This window comes from Meriones unguiculatus, chromosome 3 (assembly GCF_030254825.1).
Source record: "Meriones unguiculatus strain TT.TT164.6M chromosome 3, Bangor_MerUng_6.1, whole genome shotgun sequence".
Taxonomy (NCBI): domain Eukaryota; kingdom Metazoa; phylum Chordata; class Mammalia; order Rodentia; family Muridae; genus Meriones; species Meriones unguiculatus.
The window spans coordinates 71,390,928-71,412,789 of record NC_083351.1 but is presented as its reverse complement, the minus strand read 5'-3'; the positions used below and the strand labels follow the sequence as shown (position 1 = coordinate 71,412,789).

At 47.9% G+C, this 21,862-nt stretch overlaps 2 protein-coding genes across 2 annotated transcripts in view; both read left to right on the top strand.

The window, feature by feature from the left end:
* The first annotated feature begins 2,716 nt into the window (after positions 1–2,716).
* Fam180a (family with sequence similarity 180 member A) lies at positions 2,717–16,531 on the top strand. Its single transcript, XM_021653563.2, has 3 exons — positions 2,717–3,036; positions 14,179–14,279; positions 15,302–16,531. The coding sequence occupies exons 1-3, from the start codon at positions 2,961–2,963 to the stop codon at positions 15,644–15,646; spliced, it is 522 nt and encodes a 173-aa protein (XP_021509238.1). The 5' UTR covers positions 2,717–2,960; the 3' UTR covers positions 15,647–16,531.
* Positions 16,532–20,905: 4,374 nt separating this feature from the next.
* Slc13a4 (solute carrier family 13 member 4) overlaps positions 20,906–21,862 on the top strand; it is a 44,734-nt gene continuing 43,777 nt past the window's right edge. The window contains exon 1 of the mRNA XM_021653555.2: positions 20,906–21,643. Within this exon, the coding sequence (XP_021509230.1) occupies positions 21,545–21,643 (99 nt within the window). The 5' untranslated portion in view covers positions 20,906–21,544. The remainder of the gene's footprint in view (positions 21,644–21,862) is intronic.

The window sequence follows — 21,862 nt, the reverse complement described above, 5'->3', positions numbered from 1 at the left end:
CTATCAGTCTCCCCGTTTTGGAGAGGGGGGAAATAGAGGCAAAGGTGGCTGGAGGAGCGACACCAAGATCTCACAGCTAGTAACTGGCAGAGCAACAAGAGCAGGCAGCCTGGCTTCCAGCCCTGATCCACTGGTCACTGGCCACCTCACACCACAGAGGACTTCGTTTGGGTGACTGACCCTGAAGATAAGATCACATTCCCCGAAAGTCCTGTTTCTGCTCAACTGCAGCATGTTTAAGGCTGAACTACCATTCTTCTAGGAGTGCAGGCCTTAAAAGAGGGTTTTGGCTTTGGGTTCTAATTTCACAAAGAAAAGACAAAGTGTTTATTAATTAGAACCACAAGTTTCTTGAAACTGATACCTGAAATGGTGACGTGTCTGAAATTGGTAGCACAGCTATGTGCAATCAGACAGCAGACTGTCCTTTGAGCCGCCTTCACTGTGTGGGAAATGTGTTGAATGGGGCGTGATTGGGGTCTTCACTGGCACACTGTCTGTAAGATGACTATATGCTTACGAGGCTTCATAGTGACCTGAGTCTGGATGCCTTTATGTTTAAACTTTAATTTTAAATTTATTAATAATTAATAACACAGTAAAACCACTTCCCACCTACACTGAGGACTGGAAGGGTTGATTTGTGTGCAGTGTGTGTGTGTGTGTGTGTGTGTGTGTGTGTGTGTGTGTAGTTCCCAGAATATTTAGGTATGGGGGTGGAGAAAACTATGCCTGAGCCTTGAAAATACTAATTAATGGAATTGGTCTTTTAATCCTGCCTTTTAGTACTTTTATCAACTATTAAATACTTGATTTAATACCCCCCAAAAGAAGAAGAAATTGAAGTATGTGATGAGAGATAAATGTAAGACTTCAGAGATTTTGTATAATGTGTGTGTATGTGTGCATGTGTGTGATTGCCTTGTTAATGCTGCATTGACTGTATGTAAAAATGATACTTTGGATGTGATAAATTAAAGAAGAAGAATTACATTTAACTACACCTGTTTCTTTGCCTTTAAGGACTTTAAGGAGGCTGCTAGAATTTGTATCACATCCATGACTCATATGTCTGCTCCATACTGACCTCATCACTTGTTGTAAGCACTGACCAGTTAACACAGGGGATGAGTCTAGCACAGAACCTGAAACACACCAAACACCCAAGGGCCACTGTTCATATTAGTGACTTCAGTGGTTTTCACTGTATAGCAGGGCTCTGATGGAAGTAGAGAGGACCTCATGGTGTCCTCTCCATTATCCCATAGGCCTCGGCCACCAAATCCACAGGCTAGAAAGCCATAAAGGTAGAGCCTCTGAAGTTCTTCAAGCATTCCCATTCTCCTCTGGATGTCAGAGAAGGAGGAGAAATGGCACATAGTTAAAGACAGTTAGTATGTCTACAACAGCACTTTCATGGCTGAGAAATATACATACATACATGATTGAGCACATACATGATTGAGAAGCAAGTGTGCATAAGATCAATGTCAGGTGTCTTCCTTAATTACTCTCCACCTTCTTTTTAAGACACCAAACCTGGAGCTTACAAGTTTGACTGGCTGGTCAGTGGACCCCAGGGATCCTCTTGTCTCTGCCTCTCCCACAGAGATTACAAATGTGTGCTGCTGTGCCTGCTTCTTTCAGGAGTCCTGGGGACCAAACCCAGGTCCTCCTGCTTACATAGCAAGCACTTTATCAGCTGGGCCATCTCCCAATACTTTTAAAATGATGATATATTTCCATTTTGAAGATGTAAAAAGATTTGGATCCTGATCTGGGCACAGTACAATGAGGTTCCGTGGCCCCGCAGGTCATGTGGCAAACTTGGTCCTTGGTGTTGCAGGGTTAAAAAGTAATAGAACCTCCAAGATAGGGAGTGAGAGACCTGGTAAAAGTAAGGCACTGGGACATTGTCCTTGGAAGGCATTAATGTAGTTCTCCGGGACCCCCTGGTTGGTTTCCATGAAAGGGTTTTGCAAATAGAGAAAGCCTAGTCCCTGAAGGCTTCCTGGATCACGATGAAATCTCTTCCACACAAACTTCCCCATTGGGGTGTCTTCTGCCATCAGATCCAACCAAAACTATGTGGAAGCTAGTGTCATGTTCTTGGCCCTCCCGAAGAATGAGCTAAATAGACTTCTTTTTTTTACAAATTATCTAGCCTTAGGTATTTTGCTATAGCAACGGAAAGCACCTCATAAAAGTGTCATGGATGTGAACCGGAGCTCACCCCTAGCCTCCTGAGTTGTCATCTACATAGCTTCACAAGGTCATACCTATTTTCCATGCCACCTGTCCATTTGTGCCCCTCACAACCTGCTAACTCCCCACCTACCCAGAACCTAGGAACAGCACCAGACCCCAAGATCCACCCTCCAGGGAAGGGTACAGAGGCACTCCACCCCAGTACTCCAATGACTGTGCTGTCCTACAGGAAAGTCTGAGCTCCACACCAGCCCCACTGTCTGCCAGGCAACCTCCCAGCTCTTTCTCCAGCCCTTGGTCCTGGCTCTGAAGTAGCATGTGTGGACAGGGAAAACAGCCAGCTTCTCGCCAGGCTCTCTAACAAGTTCCGCGGGTCTGTTTGTTAAAGAAAAATTCCAGTGGGTGCATCCAACACATGGAGCTCAAGTACAGAAATTATATTTATCCAGCCCACTGCCAAAAAGATCACATGCCCTGTGAGTCACTCCAGATGTGCTCAAAAACAGAGCCTCTGTGTGGAAGCCCAGTCCCCAATCCCAGAGAGACTTAGGTTAAGAGAGGTACCAACTTCTGTCCCACCCAGGAGGCAGCATCCGCCTCCACCCTGTGAAGCCAGGGAGAGGCCCTTGCTGCTTCTCTAGACAAGAAAAGGCAGTGAGAACTCTGTCATCCCACAGAGAAGGACACGGGGCCCACCTGCAGCTCCTGGGATCCCAGGGGGATAGAAGGTCAATTTTTCGCCCTTCTGGAAGATGCCCTGGAAGGCCCTGATGATCCTGCTGCTGTTCTCCAGCACCCAGGCCACAATTCCCCGCAGGTGGAACAGGGGTGAGTTGTTTCAATTCTTGTGTTCCTCTGGTGCTCATTCATCTTTCTTGAATAGAATTGTGGATGTGCAGTGGAGTTAGAGGGAGGAAGGAATTAAAAGCCCTGCTTCATAAGCCAACTTTGCTAGCGCTCTGCGCTTCCTGGCATGCTCCCTCTTGGTAAAAGGTGATGGAAAATGACACTGGAAAAACATCAAAGCAGCTGATTTGGGAGCCTGATGGAGGCTGAGTCCATAGGGTTGATCCTGCTGGTGAGCCAGAAAGAACTCTTGACCATTTCAGAGGATGGGGACAGGTTCTCTCCATATCCCTGCTAGCTGCTACTGCTGGGACAGACCCCTGAGCGGAGGTATCCAATTCTGCTGCCTGTGTGATGGAATGGTGACCACAGGGAATGCAGGAGGCTGCTACCTGCGGGACTAAAGCAAAGAGCTCTTGGCCACACTGGCCAAGAATGAGCTCTCCAGGCTGCTGTAGATGCACTTTGGCAGCCAGGTAGGGAGAGCTGTGTGGTGGCAGGTAAGGAGAAAAGAGCCATTGGGGGCATTCAACCAGCGTGCTTGAGCCCTGACACTTCCACTATGCCACCGTGGAAAAAAAGGAGTATACACAAAAGGTTTTCTCCCATGCTGACATCTTCTCGGCATGTCACTTCTCAGAACAGGGGTGGTATCTTTATTCTGGGTCCTGCTGTGCTTGGCAGGCACTGGGAATATATCAAGCCAGCTAGCTATCACTATCGGGAAATGAACAGCCGAGAGTGCTCCCTACCCTGTGCCAGTCTGAAGGGAAATCTTTCCACTGCCTAAACTCATCTGAGTTTATGTTCCCAGAAAGACCTGGAAAAACAGCATTCCCTCGTGGCAATCCAGAAGCTCTTTATAGAGACCGATAATGGGCTGAGGATTGGCACGGTGACGTGGACATGCCCTTCCTTCTCAGAGACAATGTGGGGGAGGGAAAGAGTGGCCTGAGCAGCAGAGAAGAAGCATCTGCAATGGAAGAGAGGGGGTGAAGGCACTTATCATTTATTTTGTCCACTTTGTGCTTAAACATGCTGTTAGGGACTGGCCAGGCCTCCGAATAGAGCCAAGACATAAGTGTTGCTGAGATATAAATGACACAGACATTTCTCTCACACAGACACAGACATGGACACACACACAGACAGACAGACACGTAGACACGTAGACACGCACACCCACACCTGCCTGCTCATCACCTGCATAGTCTTAATTTAAGGGAGCACTTGGGGGTGGAAAGCAGAAAGATTTTAGAATGGGATTCTGTCACTTGTTTTTGTCACAGTGGAACACAACTTAATTTGCTGAAGGACACAAAGGTATCTGCTCGTTTTAAGGCAGTGACTGTCAGGAAGCCAGGAGATGACTGGATATGTGACAAGGCTCATAAACACTCCTGCAAGGACTCGGAGATTTCAGTTCTTCCTCTAACGAGCCAGCTTCGTGATCTCTGGCAGGCTCCTAATTTCTCAGGGTGTTGTTAGCAGAAAGCATCTTGATAACCACAAAACTTGCCCTCACAGGGTTGATTTGAGGGTCAGATTCAAAATTACACTTTAAAAATGATGAACTATATAAATGTTAGTGGCTACTTATCACTAAAAAGACATTATTCATCAATGAAAAGCTGAGGCTCTTAGCATGTAGTTAGGTTTTATTTTTCCTTCGTCTTAAACATTATTTTTTCCTAATTACAAAAGGACACAATTCTTGTCACTTTTAGATTGGCTCAGTTGATAGAATGCTTCCCATGCAAGCACAAGGACCTGAGTTACCCCAGGTTCCATGTGAAAAAGGTGGGTATAAGCAAAGCCAACAACCCTGAGCCCAGGTGGTCCTGCAGAGACTGGTTAATCAAGCAAGGACCATGCATGGAGAGGGCCAAGACCCTTTGCTCAGATGGAGCCCATCTCAGTCTCCTTGTGGGTTCCCTAGGAAGGAAAGCAGGGGCTGACTCTGACATGGACTCAGTTTCCAGCTCTTTGATCACCCCCCACATACCCCTGAAAGGTGGCCTAATGAGGCCACAGAGGAAGAGGATCCAGACACTCCTGCCGCGACCTGATAGGCTAGGGTCAGATAGTAGGGAAGGAGGACCTCCCCTATCAGTAGACTAAGGGAGGGATATGGGAAGACGGGCCAGGAGGAGGTGAAGGAGGGGGCTACAGCCGGGATATGAAGTGAATTGTAATAAATAATAACAATAAAGAAAACTATTTAAATTATAAAACAGAATTAATTAGTGAACACTTTTCAAATGCAGAGGCCAATCTATAGCCCAGAACTTAGTGAGAATTAGCTGCTATTAAAATGATTTGCTCAAAAAAAAAAAAAAAAAAAAAAAAAAAAACACAAATATAGCCGGGCACAGGGTCTTCTCTGAGACTGACACTCAACCAAGGACCATCTATGGATATAACCTAGAACTTCTGCTCGGATGTGGCCCGTGGTAGCTCAGTAACCAAGTAGTTTTCCAAAGTAAGGGGAACAAGGACTATTTCTAACAGGATCTGAAGGGCAGGCTCTTTGACCTCCCCACCCCCCCAGGAGAGGAGCAGTCCTGTTAGGCCACAGAGGAGGATTTTGCAGCCAGCCCTGAAGATACCTGATAAAACAGGGTCAGATGAAGGGGGAGGAGGTCCTCCCCAATCAGTGGACTTGGAAAGGGGCAGGGAGGAGACCAGGGAGGGAGTGTGGGGTTGGGGAGGAGGATACAACTGGGACACAGAGTTAACAAAATGTAACTAATAAGAAAAACAAAATTTAAAAAAAAAAAAAAGGTGGGTATGGCAGCCTGTGTTTGTAATCCTAGCGCTGCTGAGGCTGACGCAGAAGGATCCCAGAGCTCACTGCCCCCCAGCCTAACCATGAGGGCAGCATTCTCAAGGCTGCGCTCTGCTGCACACGCATGCACACATGCACATTGGAACATGTACAGACATATGTACATGAACACATACACGCACACTAAAACAAATAGCTGTTTCCCACAGGTGTTCTCCCTTACTCCAGCCCTGAAGGGCCACCTTACTTTCAATGAATTCCTTTAAAAAGTTTGAGGGGAGCCCCGCTTAGGAGACCGTCTTCTTCCACTCTGACCCTCCCTCCCAACTGTACCCCCCACACACGCACATGCACATGCTCCTCTATACGGAAAGAAACCCAGGAGTCCACCCACTGCCTGGCCTTCTTCCCCCCTCCCAGCCTCTCCCTCAGAATGCTCTCTAGGATTCCTCCCAGGGCGGAGACTCCACAGCAAGATCCAGGACTGCCCAGCCCTGCCTACCAGCAGGATGGAGTCTCATGACTCACCTGTGGTTGCTGTGGTTGACAGGGCCAACCCGAGGATGCCAGCCCATACACACACAGCCTGTGTCCTAGCATGCCCCATGTCTTGTCAGAGCGATGCTTGACGGGAGAGGTCTTGCCTGACTCTAAAAAGCTAAACAGTGCATACATAATAACCAATAACCCTAACTATGTTGCTATTAAGTGCATATAACTATGTCTGTTTTTTACATTTATTTGTGTATATATATAAATCCATGTGCCTGTGTATGGACACTTGTGTCCACACTTGTGGAGGTCAGAGGGCAGCTTATAGGCGTCAGTTCTCTCCTCCCAAGTCAGGCTTGGTGGCAAGCACCTCACTGCTGAGACCTCACATCACCCCCTAAAGTATTTATTTATGAAGCAGTTTAGTAAAGAAGACAGCCCTGAGGATTAGTGGATTCTCACTTTCTGTTGTGTCTGAGTTGTGTTTGTCCTTGCTCTTGGGCGCTCTGCCGGGTAAGAGTAATGGCTGGCAAGAGTTGATGCTGATCTCTGCACCATTGCTGAGCACCCCTGCAGGTAACCACTCACCACTCATGGGTGAGGAACTAGAGGGTGAGGGCAAGAAGGGGCAAACCCCACATCACCCTGTGAGAAGGCTTGGTAGATCTGGCCCCATGTCCATCTGAGATGAGTCCCACTTTCCCGCTTTTCTCCTTGCCGTTGCTCCATGCCCCTGTGTGGCGCTTTCTAGTCAAGGCAGCTCCTCTGCAACGCTGCCTCGTAGGAATCCAGTACAGACCCTGGGATTGTGGCTTTCCCCGAACAGCACTAATTTTCCGAAAGGCTGGTCCATGAGCCAAAAAGTGAGTGACATCAGAATCTGGCAGATCTTTCATAAGCAAGAACATTTCCCTTCCACACCCAGAGCTGCCTCAAGGATTCATTCACGGCACTGCTGTACTTTGGCTCGGTGTGGTCTGCAGCCTGCATCCTTTCCAGCAAGCTCTCTGGTGCAGTGTTGTACATGGCTGACTGGACTCCACCGGAGGGTCCATACAGAGCAGTGGGAACAGGAAGACGGAAGGCAGTTTTGAAAAAGGATCATGAAGAGTCAAAGGTCAGACTCCACCATGAGCTAGCTTCCTTTTCAGGTGCCTTCTGGCTGCACTCAAGGCCAGAGTCCACAGAGGATAAAGCTTGAGGAGATAGCAATTGCCCTGCTAAGATAAATGAGCAGCATTATCTTAGCTGAGCTGGAGCAGGGACTCCTGACAGGAAAGGAAAGGGGGTGGCACAGACCAAAGCCAGCACTTCTTCATAGCCAGGACCAAACCGGGAACTTCAAATGATGATAGAGTCCCTCTCTTGCAAAGATGAGGATTTGATAAAGCACTCTGAGAAGACCCAGGCTCAGTGGCAGAGTAGGTAGTGTGTATCCATATATCGTTTGTCCAGTCAACAAACAGTACCAGCAACAGCCGATACTAGGAATACAGTGATGAACACTACAGACAGGCAATCCCACAAAGAGCTGATGTTCTAGTGAGAGGGACAAAAACAAGCACACGGATAAGGAAAATGTGCAATTTGTTGGATGGCAATAAAGTAAGGGCAGAGGCTAGAGTGTATAAAGGCTTATCATCCTAAATATGGTAGTCACAGAAGGCCCCGTTGGGGGGAAAGTCACAAAAGACCTGAGAGGTGAGGGAGGGAGTCTTGCAGTTGCTACTAAGCTTGGGGGCAGATATTTCAGGGAGAAGAAACAGATAGGCCTTGAGACAAAAGCTGGCCGGTGTGCTTAGGAAACAGTGAGATTGTTTGTGGCCAGGGCCCTGTGAGCCAGGGAGAAGGGGGAAATGTGCAGAGCTGGTGGGGACTCTGATCTTGGAGCACCTGCTGCATGTGAAGGCTTTTTTCCCCTTGTCCTCGGGGGTGGGGGGTGTAGAACAGAACCAGGGAAGGAGTCAGGGGTGGGAATAGAGACACCATTAGGAGTGATGATCAGGGTTAAAAGACTGGGAGGCTGTCGGGATATGGCAAGACATAGGTAGGTTCCTAATGAGTGTGGAAAGGGCCATCACCAGAATCTAATGATTAGTTGGTACGGGAGGTCAAAGAAAGGGAAAGCCATAGGTGGTGGCTGAGCATCGGAGGGAGATGGAAAAGTCTGGGAATGATATAGGAGATGTGTGTGAGCACATGTGTGTGAGCACATGTGTGTGACTGTGGGAGAATGTATGTGTGTGAGAGACTGTGTGGCTGGGCTCGTTTGCAGATGAGAGGGAGTGGAGACAGGATGGCGGGCTCAAGTGAAGGTAAGGAAGAAAGCAACTACAAATCCCCACAGAAGGCTCCAGGAAGAAGAGTCTGCCTGGAAACCTAGAAGTTGAAATCAGTGTAGTAGTGAGTATGGTAAGGAGAAGGTGCTTGCAAGCACATAGCTTGGCAAGCAGGCACAGGAGAAGAAAGGGCATTCGGGGTGAGGAGGAGGTGGAAACACGTGAAAGACACAGCTGTGTGTCTGTGGCTCCCTAAGATCCGCTGGGAGAGAAGGAAATGAGGGGTTGAGGAAAGAAAAGGCTGAGTCGCTAGATCTCTGTCTTCATGGAGGCCTCATGCACACACAGAGAATGTGACAGCCACAGCAGAATGGGAGGTGGAGGGTGTGTGCAAGAAGCAGGTGGCTGGCACAAGGGAGGAACTGAAGGTGGGAAGAAGCTATCTGAGGAAGTACGAGCAGGGGAGAAGGCAGGAAACCCAGGGACAGCAAACTAAGTGTCTATGTGACAGGGATGACTGAGATTTTAAAATACAAGGACTTAATTCGGTGATGTGTCCTCCAAACTCAGGCAGGTGTGCAGACCTGGAAAGGTGGTGTGAGTTGAGAGGTGGCTCCATGGGTAAAGGCGCTTGCCACCAAAGCCTTGTGATCTGAGTTCAATCCCTGAGGCCTACCTTATGGAAGGAGAGAACTGACTTCCACAATTTGTCCTCTGACCTCCATGTGTGTGTAACTTATTTAAGGATACATTTCATAGCAAGCACATGGTTATTCAGAAATGAAGAACAACCAGTCTTGGGGCAAAAGGAGCATTGTCCACCACTGTCTGTGAGATTGGACTTTGGGGCCTCCCAGTGCTATCTCTAGAAAGGTCTGGACCAAGGTTTTAACCACCAAGCATCTTCATCTCTAAAATAGAAGGTGGAGACGTACCTCTCTGTAGACTCGTGGAAAGACGTAGTCTGCTGATAGGCCGCAGTGGAGGCACTAGGGTTATTGCTAGTACATGAGCACCAGGCTTTAACAGCTTCTGTCTGAGAGCCAATGGGGTTTCTTAGCAGAGGTCGTGGACACTGTAATCAATGAGTCACCAGCTTCTGAAGCCAGTTTCTAAAGTAGCTTGATTCACCTGGTGTGTGATCTTAGCAAGTGAGATCATTTGCTCTGGGCTGGTTGGTCTGACATGTCACAGGTACTCATTTGCCCAGGAAGAAAGGGACAGTCTCTGTCCTCATCTCCATTCCAGCCTGTACAGCAGACTCTAAGCAAGGAGACTGGTGAATTCCAGGTGTCCCCAAGACAGATGCATGGAGTAACCATCGTGAGAACAGTCACACCCCAAAGAGAAACTTCATGATTGGGCTGGGTCAGGAGCACTAGGGAGAAGAGCAAGCAAACAAGTAGGCCAGGCTTACTCCCCCCCCACACACACACAAAATGTACACAAAGCCTGTGACTCTGAGCAAAGCCTCCAGCAGCTTTCTTGTTTGAGACCCAGTGGTCCTGGGAATGTGGTGTTTCCATTTTCTCCCCCCTCTTCCCCCTTCCCTCTGGTGGGAAGAGGATACCAAGCTTGATGGTGGTCGGCCTCACAGTTCATGGAAGGCTCACAGTAGCACCCATAAATCAGGGTTGCTGTTTTATTTAACATCTAGTTGTTCTTTTTAAGTCATTCCTATTGAGCCCGACTTCTGAGCCTTACAGTAGGCAGAGCTGACGGGAAATGAGAAAAACTCACTTCCTATTCCTGGAGCTGGGAATCCTGAGAGCCCTTTCCAGGCATGCAGGGGTGGGGGTGGGGTGCAGGGCGGGAGCCAGCAAGGCACTAAGTGTGCAGAATGTACAAGAAAGCCTCAGAGGTAGCTACGTGCCAGGGGTAAGCAGGAGAGGATTCCTAGGGAAACAGGACTGTCACCCAGCGATGCAGAGACAAAAGCCTCTTTGCGTATGTTTAGCTCAGACACAGCCAGCATCTGTTTAAGCCACGGGCATTTTTGGCAGGATGCATCCTTCGACATTATGAACCAAAGCATGGGGGTGGGGGAGAACCGCACGTTAAATTTTCACCCCTGTGTTTTGCCACTGCCTGGGTAGGCGGAGCTACTTCTCACTGGCTACCTCCAGTATCTCCAGGTCTTGCCTAACAGTCACATCTAAGTGGTTGTAGAGCCACTGAGATGCCAGCCTAGATTAAGATACCCTCCAGCAGCCTTACCCTCCTGCCCTTACCCAATGCACAGGGTCAAGGCAGCAGTAGAAATATGAGCCGTGACAGTGGCAAGAAGTGGAGCAGTGTAGGAAATGGGAGAAAAAAGGAAGGAGGGACCCATCTTTAACATACCTGTGCTCCACCTGGACAGTTGTATTTGTGAGTGCCAGGTTTGACTGGGAAACCCTGCCTCAGAGAATAAAGTGGAAGAGTGATCAAGAAATATTCCCAACCTCAACTTTAGCCTCCCACATGTCTGTGCATGCACGCACACGGACACACACACGAAAAGGAAAAACAAGGTATTTGTGTACCCCACACACTTTCCACACAACCATCATCCTAGTCTGAAGGGCTAAGGCTACTCCTAAGACTACCAGTGTCATCATTAGGCACGAGAATATGGCTGCTAGGAATGACAACATCCACCATTATGCTCGGTTCTGAATGGGGAAATGTTGAGAACTAGGGGCTCCCTAAGGTAAGAAAGATAAAAGAAAGATGTGTCCTCAGGAAAGGGACTAAGTGGAGCAAGCCCAGCCTAAGACTACAGTAACCTCCCTAGGGAACTCCAAGGTTGCTCATGATCATGATGATGGAACAGAGAGCCCCAGCCCTACTCCTCCATCTGTGGGAGGGTGGCTATTTTTACAAGTATGACTACTGCCTATAGCACTAAGGAGGAGAGAATAGGCGCATATTTAAATTTTTCCACAAGGAAAGATGTTCTGGAGCTAGAAAAAAATGGTTCAGCACTTAAGAGCTCTTGCTTCTAGCTTAGAACGTAGGCTTCTGCCCACATTCTGCCTTCTGCATTTACCAGTAACTCCAGTCCAGAAAACCCAGTACCCTCTTCTGGCCTCCTTGAATACTGACTTCATGTGGTATACATGCAGACAAGCAGGCATACAACTATACTCTAAATAAAATGCATAATTTATTTTAAAAAGCTGTGACAGAGGACATGGAAGAATTAAGCTGGAACTGACCTGGGCTTTTCCTCCCTGAGGACTGTCTCTAGTGGGACCAGAGAGGGTGTGCAAGCTGCCAAGGGAGAAAACCAATCAGCAGTCCCACCCAACTACAGCTATGCCTATGAACAGTAACAAAGGCTAGAATGACAGGCTATTCCTAGAGGTGAAACAGTGGCACTTTGGCTTGGGTGTAACCAACAACTATCTAATTAGACGTAAGGCCTGCTCAGATGGAAGAAATTCTGCCCAGTACTGTAAGCCTGGCCTGCCTCTTGTGACTGGTAAGGCCATGGGCCCCAGAAGGGAACCAGTATATTTTCTAACTGCATTCTAACCACATATCCTTATCCTCACATATAAGTTAGATCTCACCCAGTATAAAAAAGATTCTCCTTGAAGCAGTTAGAAACCATTAGAGAAAGCCACAACTGGCCAAAACACAGAGAACAATTAACTAAACTGATATATAGAGAGAGACAACAAAACCCCTTCACTTCAGGCTCAAGGGAACATCTCAAAAGAGGGGACAGAAAGATTCTAAGAGCCAGAGGACAAGGATAGGATGTCTTCTGTGAGACAGAGTTTTCTATATGTGACCCAGGAAATCCCAAAAACATGGTTAAACACAACAACACAACTGCCAGTGTGAGTGGGGGAATTCTCACAAGGCTCCACCCACAGAAGAACTACAGGCAAATGCTAGGAGAGGCAATGATACCACCCCTGCAGGAGGTTAGCTGGCCCCAGGAGGTCAACCCTAAACACGTATGAACAGCACTAAGGGAACTCAGCAAGTTCTGTTTATAAATGTATGTACATACATGTATGTACATATATATAACTTATAATTAAGGAGTGAGAGAGGACGAGTGTGAGAAGGAGTGGGAGGAGCGTGAGAGGAGCTGGAGGGAGGAAAAGAGGAGGGACTGATGCAAATACAGCTCATGTGAAAGTCTCAGACACTAAATTTAAAACACAAAGATGTTCTGGGAGGAGAATTGGGGGAGTGAAGTTGCCCTCAAGTCCTAGCTTGAGTCTCCTTCAGCCCCTCGTGGCAGGAGTAAAAGAAAGGCTCATGAAAAGAAGAGTAGGGAGATGGGCAGAGGGTAAGGTGCTGGTTGTACAAACATGAAGGCCAGAGTTCAAATTCTCAGCACCCCTGTGAAAGCCAGGCACGGCAGCATGAGCCTGTAACCCCGGAGCTGCGGGATGGGGACAGCAGGAACCCTGGGGCTCCCTGGCCAGCCAATCTAGCCAAACCGGGAGCCCTAGGTTCACTGAGAGACTTCATCTCAAAACATTAAGGTGAAGAAGTGACTGGGGAAGACATACCAATGTCAATCTCTTGATTGTGCCCCACAAGCAAGTGCACTAGCACATATTTGTAGACATACATGCACACACACGAACACACAGAAATGGCTTTCTCACTCCTTGAACTACACCAGGTCCCCATGTTTCATTTCCTACAAAGAAGATAGAGGCAAAACATACATCCTACTGAGCGCTTTCACCCGCCTCGCCCAGACTCAAACAGGAAGCACAAAATCACATTCCCCGGCCCTGAGAAACTTGTGGCAATGGGCCACAAGACACAGGCTTGTCAATAATTTTTGACCAGTGCATAAAGGGACTGAACAGCTAGCAGGGGCTGTTTGAGCCAGTCCTGAAGAACTGGGGTTTTTCACAGTCATCCTATGGCCAACGATACTCTGCTTTCTCCTTCACTTCTCCATCAGTGCCTAGTGCTTTCGATCCTGCATCCCGCCAGTATCCCACCTCTCTTCTCCCAGCTTCCAGAGGACTTAGACGGCGCAGAAAGTGCACTGTTGGATCAGCTGGAGGAAGCTCCAAGCTCCCAGCCAGCTGGCCCAGAGCCCAGTGTGAAGGCCTTCTACAGCCTGCTTCCTTTCCTTTGTCACCTGGCTAAAGATCCTTGCCATCTCTGCTTCAGATGGCTGGGCTAGCCAAACTCCCAATCTCCGACAATAAGGCTGCAGTGCAGCAACTATATACTGACTGTGTTTGAGCAATCGGGTGTGCCATGTGTTAGGCAATAGTTTTAGAGTCTCCGTTATGGGATTAGTAGACTCTATTTTGCTTGCCTCTTTCTACATCGCCTCATCTGCTTTGTTTTAACCTAAATTTCCTAGTGCAAAAATAGCACAGGCAGATTTTTCAGTTCCTTGGGTGCTTCTGATGAGTTCCTAGTCTGACATGGCTCGGAGCTTTCTGAGGCACGAGAAGAGAGTCTGTCGCTTCGCCTCACCTTAGGTCCACCCACCTTCAAGATACACTTGAGGGCTGCCATCAGGGTTAAATAGAAAGGGGTGGCCCATGTGCATGACAGCCCCACAAATCAGTCTCTTGTCACTTCCAGCTCCACTGTTCCCTGCTGCCCATCGGCCAAAGAGGTCCTTGTCACTGCCACTGAATCCAGTCCTACAGTCCTCCCTGGAAGAGGTGGAGCTACTCTATGAGGTAAGTGGAGGGAGGCCATCAACCCAAGTCACCCAAACACCTAGACTCATTCCTGGAGGGCATAGAAGCTGGCCTATGCCTACCCATGGGATTCCTGGGACCACCTCGCCCTTTCCATGTTTTCTGATAGAAATGACAGTATTCAGAGTTCAGTCCAGGCATAACAAGAGGTGAGGCTTGTCCCATAGGTGCCACTGCCACCACACCCAGGCACAGAGTGGAAGGTCCCAAGTGAAAGCTTAAGGCATTGCTCATCTATAGTGTCTGAGTAAAGCCACACTGGGACCCAGGCACAGTGGGGTCTGTGAGGATTTGTCTGCTGTACAGAGCTGCTGTCTGACTGCCTCACTAACTCATACAAGTTTCTAGAAGCCTGTACTAGCTCATGGGCTCCCTTCTCCCACTTACTCCTGCTTCCCTAGAGGCCCCACTACCCTCAGCATGGGGTTAGCTTCTCATTGAGGTCACTTGGCTGAGACCTGGAGCTTTAATTTCAAGGTTTAAACTTCAGCCCATTGGCCAAGAGTCTCTGAGCCCAAATCTCAACTGCTACATGGAGTTTAAATGTAATCCCCCAAATTCCCTTCCAGCTCGGACATTTGTGGCATGGTGAGGCCAGGGAGGAGCTTTCAGACACTTCCCTGGGCTGCAAACTGCCAGTGCACAGGCCCTGCCAACCCTTGAAGATGAAGGTCACAAACCAATGATTCAGAAAGATAACAAGCAGTGCCATGGAAGGCAGAGGAGAGCAGAGAGGGAACAAGACTTAGGATGTGGAGTCTTTCTATTCTTGGAGTAGTTAGCAGGTTCTTCGTGGTGCTAAGCAGGAATGAAGATGGTAGATACAGCCCCTATTCTTGCAAGCCAGTGACATATGACATCTCTGTATCCCACTACCCACCAGCACAATGCACTGCATTCTTTAAATTCCCAACTCCTGGTTATAATTTTATCTGTGATGGTCAGTTTATACTTGAGAAGATCTGGCCTTTGCTTTTCCTTATCACATCTTTTTCCCACAGCTCTTGCTGGCTGAAATTGAAATCAGCCCAGACCTGATGATCTCCATCAAGGATGAGGAGCTGGCCTCCCTGCGGAAAGCCTTGAACTTCCACGCAGTCTGCAATGGTGTAATTCCCAAACGCATCCCAGACATCCGTAGGCTGAGTGCCAGCCTGGCCAGCCACCCTGGGATCCTCAGGAAAGAAGACTTTGAAAGGGTAGCACTGACCCTGGCCTACACGGCTTATCGAGCAGCCTTCTCTGACGGGCACCAGAAGAGCATCTGGGCCCAGTCCCTCGCCAGCCTCTTCCAGGCCCTGAGACACGACTTGATGCAGTCCTCAGGCCCTAGAGCATCTTCCTAACAGACTGGTTCATGCTAGGACCTTGAAGCAGGGGTGGGCACACACAGTCTTCCAGAACGTTTATCCTCTACTCTACTTACAAAAGTAAGAAAGTATGTACTGCCCACACAGAATAGCAAAGATAAATGAGTCATCCCAGACTCTTCAATCTCTTGTCTTCCAGACACACATATCTGACCCTTGATATAATATTACCCAAGCTAAAAGAAAGGGCTTTTCAAGACGTCTCCAGAGGCCAACTGGTCTACCTGGTAATGAGCAGAGGTCTGAGATGCACTTACACACACACCCAAAAGTAAGAACTGAGGATGGAGTCTGGGCCAGGAAAGAGGTTGGTGGACAGATTCCTTTGGTTCTAAGGGACCTGCGTTGAATGAACATTTTCTGCCAGGTTCTATGATAAATACAACACAAGGCAGAGATACATTCAAATAAATATGCCAAGAAAGATATATTTGGATTTCCCCAAGCCAGTGAAGAAGAATCAGTATTATGGCGGCTCCCTGGCTTGATGCCTTTTCTGAAGTTATTCTGAGATAGAGGAAATAGGAAGGACCATGGGAGTGCCCTGTCATTTGAACATGGAAGCCAAGCAGAGTGCTGTCCTAATGAAAGAGGTGACACCACTGTGTTTGTTTGTCTTAAAGTACCATAGCATTGTCAGTGATTTGGCCATTCCTGATAAAAGTCACTTTCAGATGACAGATTGCTTCCTTTCAAATGCTGAATTTTTCACTTTCAAAATGTTTGTTTAATAGCTATCCATTATTTATATTAAATAATTGCTGATTGATATTTCAATTGTATGTGTGCAATGTCTTCAGCCCTTGTTTGATAGCTAAATTATTTGAGACATTCTAATAAAGGAGGCAGACAACCCCCAAATTCCTGCTTTGTGAAATGACTGCTGTCATCTAGCAACTGTGTGGTTCCACAGGAAGGGCCATGTGTCTGTGGTCTGCTGAACTGTTAGAAACCCCTCCTCCAGCTCACACACACGATCCAAGCAAGCTCTATTCATCCTGTGTGGGGTCCCAGGGTTCCCTGCTGGCCCCTCACATCCAGGTCATTAAAGTACACTTTTTATTGTCACTCATACACTTGCCCCTGCTTGAGTGGCCTGGCTCTAAACAAGCCAGGCTTCTTAACTTTCTGTGCTGAGGTCATAGATGTGGGGAGCGAAGCACTGTGTTCAGGATGGCTTTGCCCCAGCACAAAGATCTGGCTTCTTTCTCCTCCCGGGCTCCAGCTGGATTCTGGGACCCTCACAGCAGTAAGTCTGATATTTGAGCATGATATTTAAGCATGATGACTTTGAATTTTGCCAAAACCTTCCAGCAGATGAGCTTTGCCTGCATGTTCTAGCTGCATGATCTCTCTGCAGAAGTGCTAAGATGCAGGAAGACGGGATTTCTCACCAGACCAAGTGTTTCATCCTCAAATTCTCCTGCTTGGAACATAAACCCTCAGTCCTGCTCTTTCTCACCCTGAGTATTCTCTTCACAGCTCCCAAATCCAGTTTCTAATGCTGACTTTCTCCCTCCTTCCCTCTTCTTCATGTTTTTGCTCTCTCTCTCTCTCTCTCTCTCTCTCTCTCTCTCTCTCTCTCTCTCTGTGTGTGTGTGTGTGTGTGTGTGTGTGTATGTGTGTGTGCACATGTGCACTGTATGGATGTGCATGTGGGGGAGGGCACCCTCCTGTGCACACAGAGAACAGAGGAAAATGTCAGGTGTCTTGCTCTCTCACTCTCTGCTTTATTCTCTTGAAATAGGGTCTCTCACTAAACTTGGGCTACATTGGCTGCCAGAAACCCGAGCAAACACCTGCCCCCGCCAGTCTCTACAGCCCTCAGTGCAAGGGTAACTGAGGTTCATAGCCACATATGGATTTTTACATGGGGTGTTGGAGATTTGAACTCAAGTCTTCACACATGGCCAGCAAATTTTCTACCCCCTGAGTCATCTCCCTGATGCTGCTTTTTACTCAGTTTGCACATCTCATTTGCACGTTACATGTTCTCTTTGACAGTTGCTCTCCTTGCCTCTTTTTCTATTATAGTTGCTGTCTCTGATGTTCCAATCGTTAGACCCAGTTATAAATATTTTGGCATTTTACTCCTCTCCAGCCTCTCATAGTTTCCCCATCTCCTCCCCTCTGTCTATCCCACCCCACCCATACCATTCCCTTTGTTTCCTTCAGATATAACAAAAGTCAGCATTCAGACACAGTTGGACTTTGCAGAGTTGGACCCGTAATCCACTAGCCAACCTATAGTCTGTGTGTTTTCCTGAATGTGGAGTGAGTGGGGACCAGCAATAACTCAGCTCCTAGCTACTGTACAAAACCCTCAAGGCAGCTTTGCCTCCACCTGGAGACTTCACCAGATTCATCCTTGTGCCCAGGTGCCTGGTAGAAGACCCAGCTGTGGGCTGGCTGCCTACCATGCTGTAAGAGCAGCAACTTGGGGGAGGGGACTCGAGAATGTGTAAGGAGGAAAATCATTCCAAGGAACATTGGGATCAATGGTAATTCATTCACCATACACACGGCACACATACATATACACACCCCACTCTCACACACAAACTAAAGGCACTTTATATTCATAAGTTGGGACCTGAATTTTTGTAGCAATCAATGGTTTAAAAAAATGCAAAAAGGACATGACCTTTTAGAGATTAAACAAAGACTCCATTTTCAAAGTAGCCTAGATTCTTAAATGTCACTTTAGTCCGAATAAATACAGATTAATTTTACACACAAAAGAGTTTCGTAACATTGACATCATTGATACATAAAATCAAATATTATGTTACTTCCCAACAAAATAATTCCTCCCAAAAACAATAGCCCCACTCTTCGCTCAGTGAAAAACAAAGGAGACAGGTTTGACACAGACTCTCCTGTTTTGCCTCCTGAGTACACACTCTTCACACAACAGTCACGTTTTGGGGGATGAAGTTTTCTGGGGAGCCTTGTCTGTGACTCACAGAACCTTCTCTGTCATTTCCATAATGTCCGGAAATTCCTTGTGCAGCGGGGATGCCCACAGCCGTCTGCATCTCTGGTGTCGAGATGATCAGCCTGTCAAAGCTGATACTCTGTTGCCCAGCAGTGAGCCTGTCAAAGCTGATACTCTGTTGCCCAGCCGCCTCACCTGAACTTAATTGAGGAATCACATCTAGACTCAGTCAGACAAATGCATGTATAAGATGAAGTGGCAGCTAAGTGACTCTGTAGTGTCGCCTACTTTCCCAGCCCATCTTACTATGTAGCCTCTCCTTTCCTTGTGCTTAAAAACATGAAACTTCACTGGGTCGAAGTATCCAAACACTCATGCTCATAATCTTCACAGTGCCTTGTGCCTTCTTTTTCTTTTTGTTGAGGGGTGTGGCTCAAACTCAGGACCCCCTGCCCACAGGGCAAGTACTCTGACAGTGAGCCGTATCAGCAGCCCTGCACATTGATGTGTGACTGACCTCTGAAAGGTTTCCATCTTGACAAGCCTTGATTCTATAGCCTTTGAAGTTTCTTCCTGGTTCTCCCTACACCAAGGCAACTTTTCTACTTTTCCCAAGAGTTCAACTACTTTAGCAGAACAAGGTAAGTCACACCTCTATTCTCAGCACTCATGAGGCTGCTACAGGAGGATCCCCATGAGTTAGGGGTCAGCCTGGGCTACATAGTATGTTCCAAGCCATCCTGGCCTAAAGAGTGAGTCTGTCTGAAAATATTTTAAGAGTTTGACTCCTTTAGATACCTTCTTCACAGGGAACCCATCCCGCACCCCTAACACTGTTTTCTGGAAAGCGTTTTCTTCATGTGGAAAACTGACAGGCCAGGGGAGCTCCCAGCCTTACCTCACCACTTGCTTTGCTTTGTTTTATTTGACAGATTCCACCTATGCTGTAATACAAATGGCCCAATCGCATTACTAAACTCACTGGAATCTTTGCTACCTCAGTTTTTCTCACAGAGGAATTCGAAGCAGCTCCTGGATTTGACAGGAGACATTCATTTCTACAGCTGTTTATTATTATCCAATCTCTCTCATGTCTGTAACCAAAACATCAAAGGCATGTGGTCTTGTTTATTCTGCATTTCCAAACCATCACAAAAATGAGGCCAGTAGTAGCTGAGCTAGCCTGTCTTTGACATGCAGGTAGCAATGACACATCATGACCCATCTTACATTAGCTAGATGACTTCAATGATCTGTCCATAGTTTCACTAGCCCTGAAAATCAAGGAGAACTGCATTTGTGAGGCCACTTCTATGGGAACTCTACTTTTAGTCCAGGGATCTTCAAAGGGCTATGGCTGCAGAGCTTACAAGGTACCCAAACCCTGTGAATTCAAATGAACCATGGGTCCCCAAGCTCAGGCTCTGCAGCTCCCAGATAGACATGATCTTGCCAAGAACTGTCACTTAGAAGAAGTTACGGTCTTTCCTTTCTCATTTTCTTTTTCATCTTGCTACAAATCTACACATCCTTTCTGAAAATGAAGAGAGAGAGAGAGAGAGAGAGAGAGAGAGAGAGAGAGAGAGAGACTAACCATTTCTCCAAGTCTGTAAGCAGGAGAAATTCCAGGTCTAACGACTGATGAGCCTGTTCCCATTGCCAGTGTGGCTCTGCACTGTGTCCCTCACCGGGGCTTCCTGAAGGAAGACCTCCTGCTTCCTTTTTTGGTGAGACTCAGAGAGGTGCATGGAGCCCCACTCCCACCGGCACCTAAACTTTTCCAGAGCAGAGGGAGCCTTTCTTTTTCCCAGGCATCCCAGGGTCTTTCCTCCAGGCTCATGCTTCCCGCTGGCTCTGACCCTTCCACCCCACCAATGTCCAAGAAACAAACTTTGCCTGTCAGGAGTCCAGGACACATTTCTCCAGAATTAATGTCTATATTCTCCCTGCCACCAGATGTGTCACCTTCCTGAGGTGGTGGTCCCACACTTGGAAAAAACGCAACAGTGCTGGGGAAGCAGGATTGGGCTCAGGGTGCTGACCAACATCCAACCCCGGGATGCTGGAGAAATGGAAAAACAAGCTTCGGAAAGCCGCCTGGGTTCTGCCAAATCAGCAGGCCCCTGCTGTGACCAATCAAGGGCCGCCTTCAGATGCGATATTGGCTCATTCCTTTCAACTTGCTGATAGGCTTTGAAAGTTGGGTGGAACCACTGCCCTGTGCCTGCATCCCCATTGGTTCAGGAAAGTTAAAGGTGGGCCTCCGGCTAGTTTTAGTCCTGAAACAAAAAGGAATGTCTTGGAGATTCTTCCAGACTCCAGGAAAACTATAAGTAGGGGGCCAATTTGAAGGGAAGAAAATTAAACAAAGTTAAGGTGTCCTGAGAGAGAGACAGAAACCCACCTACCCAATCTGAGGTCTAAAAGTGCCTCAGACTAACTCCAGTGCCTGCTTTAAGAGAAGGGCTACCAGATTTTTACCAACAGTCAGCCAGGTCAGAGGTAAAACAGCAGCTGCCCCCAAACAGGTCACCAGAAAGAAGAAAAGAGACTATTTTTCTTTTTTAAAGCTTTAAATGATTCTTCAAGGCTGACCAGCAGCCGCAAGTTCATTGCTTGCAAGGGCTTTTGCTGACCTGTAGAATGAGGCCACCCTCCTGTTAACACCAGAGAGAGAACCCACCGCCCCGGTGTATAATCCTTACCCAGGCTCCTTTTCGATGGCCATAACACTATGCGGCTCATTCCCACCTAAGGCAGAAGGCAAGGAGCCCAGCTTTCCGTGGAAACTGGGGACAGCCACGCTGCTTTTCTGCTCAACCGGACCAATGAGGACTGACTCTCGGAAGCCGGGAACGGTGTGAGAAGTCTTCCTGGAGCGGTGTGGAACAGAGGAGAACGCAGGCCTTCGAGGACTCGATCCAGACAGGTCCACCATGGGCTTGCTGCGGGGACTTCTCCAAGCAAGAAAGCTACTCTTGGTCATCTGTGTGCCGCTGCTGCTGCTGCCTCTGCCCACGATCTACCCCACCAGCGTAAGTAGCAGCCTGCCTACCCCATCAGGGCTTCAGGGGGAGTCGGGGAGCAAAGGAGGAAGGTCTGAAGGGAGTGGAATGCTTGTGGGCACCCCAAAAAGACTTCATGGTGACTTGGATGAAATTGTCACACTTTTCTGGAAGAGACCAAAGTCCTTTCTTCTTTAAAACCACCATTTCCAATCCCCTGTCTCAAGATGGCTCTCCCAATTCTGCCCT

Coding starts and splice junctions, on each gene's coding strand:
- Fam180a (XM_021653563.2), top strand. CDS start 2,961: ATGCCCTGGAAGGCCCTGATGATCCTGCTGCTGTTCTCCAGCACCCAG. Junction 3,037..14,178: donor TCCCCGCAGGTGGAACAGGG/GTGAGTTGTTTC, acceptor TGTCACTTCCAG/CTCCACTGTTCCCTGCTGCC. Junction 14,280..15,301: donor AGGTGGAGCTACTCTATGAG/GTAAGTGGAGGG, acceptor TTTTTCCCACAG/CTCTTGCTGGCTGAAATTGA.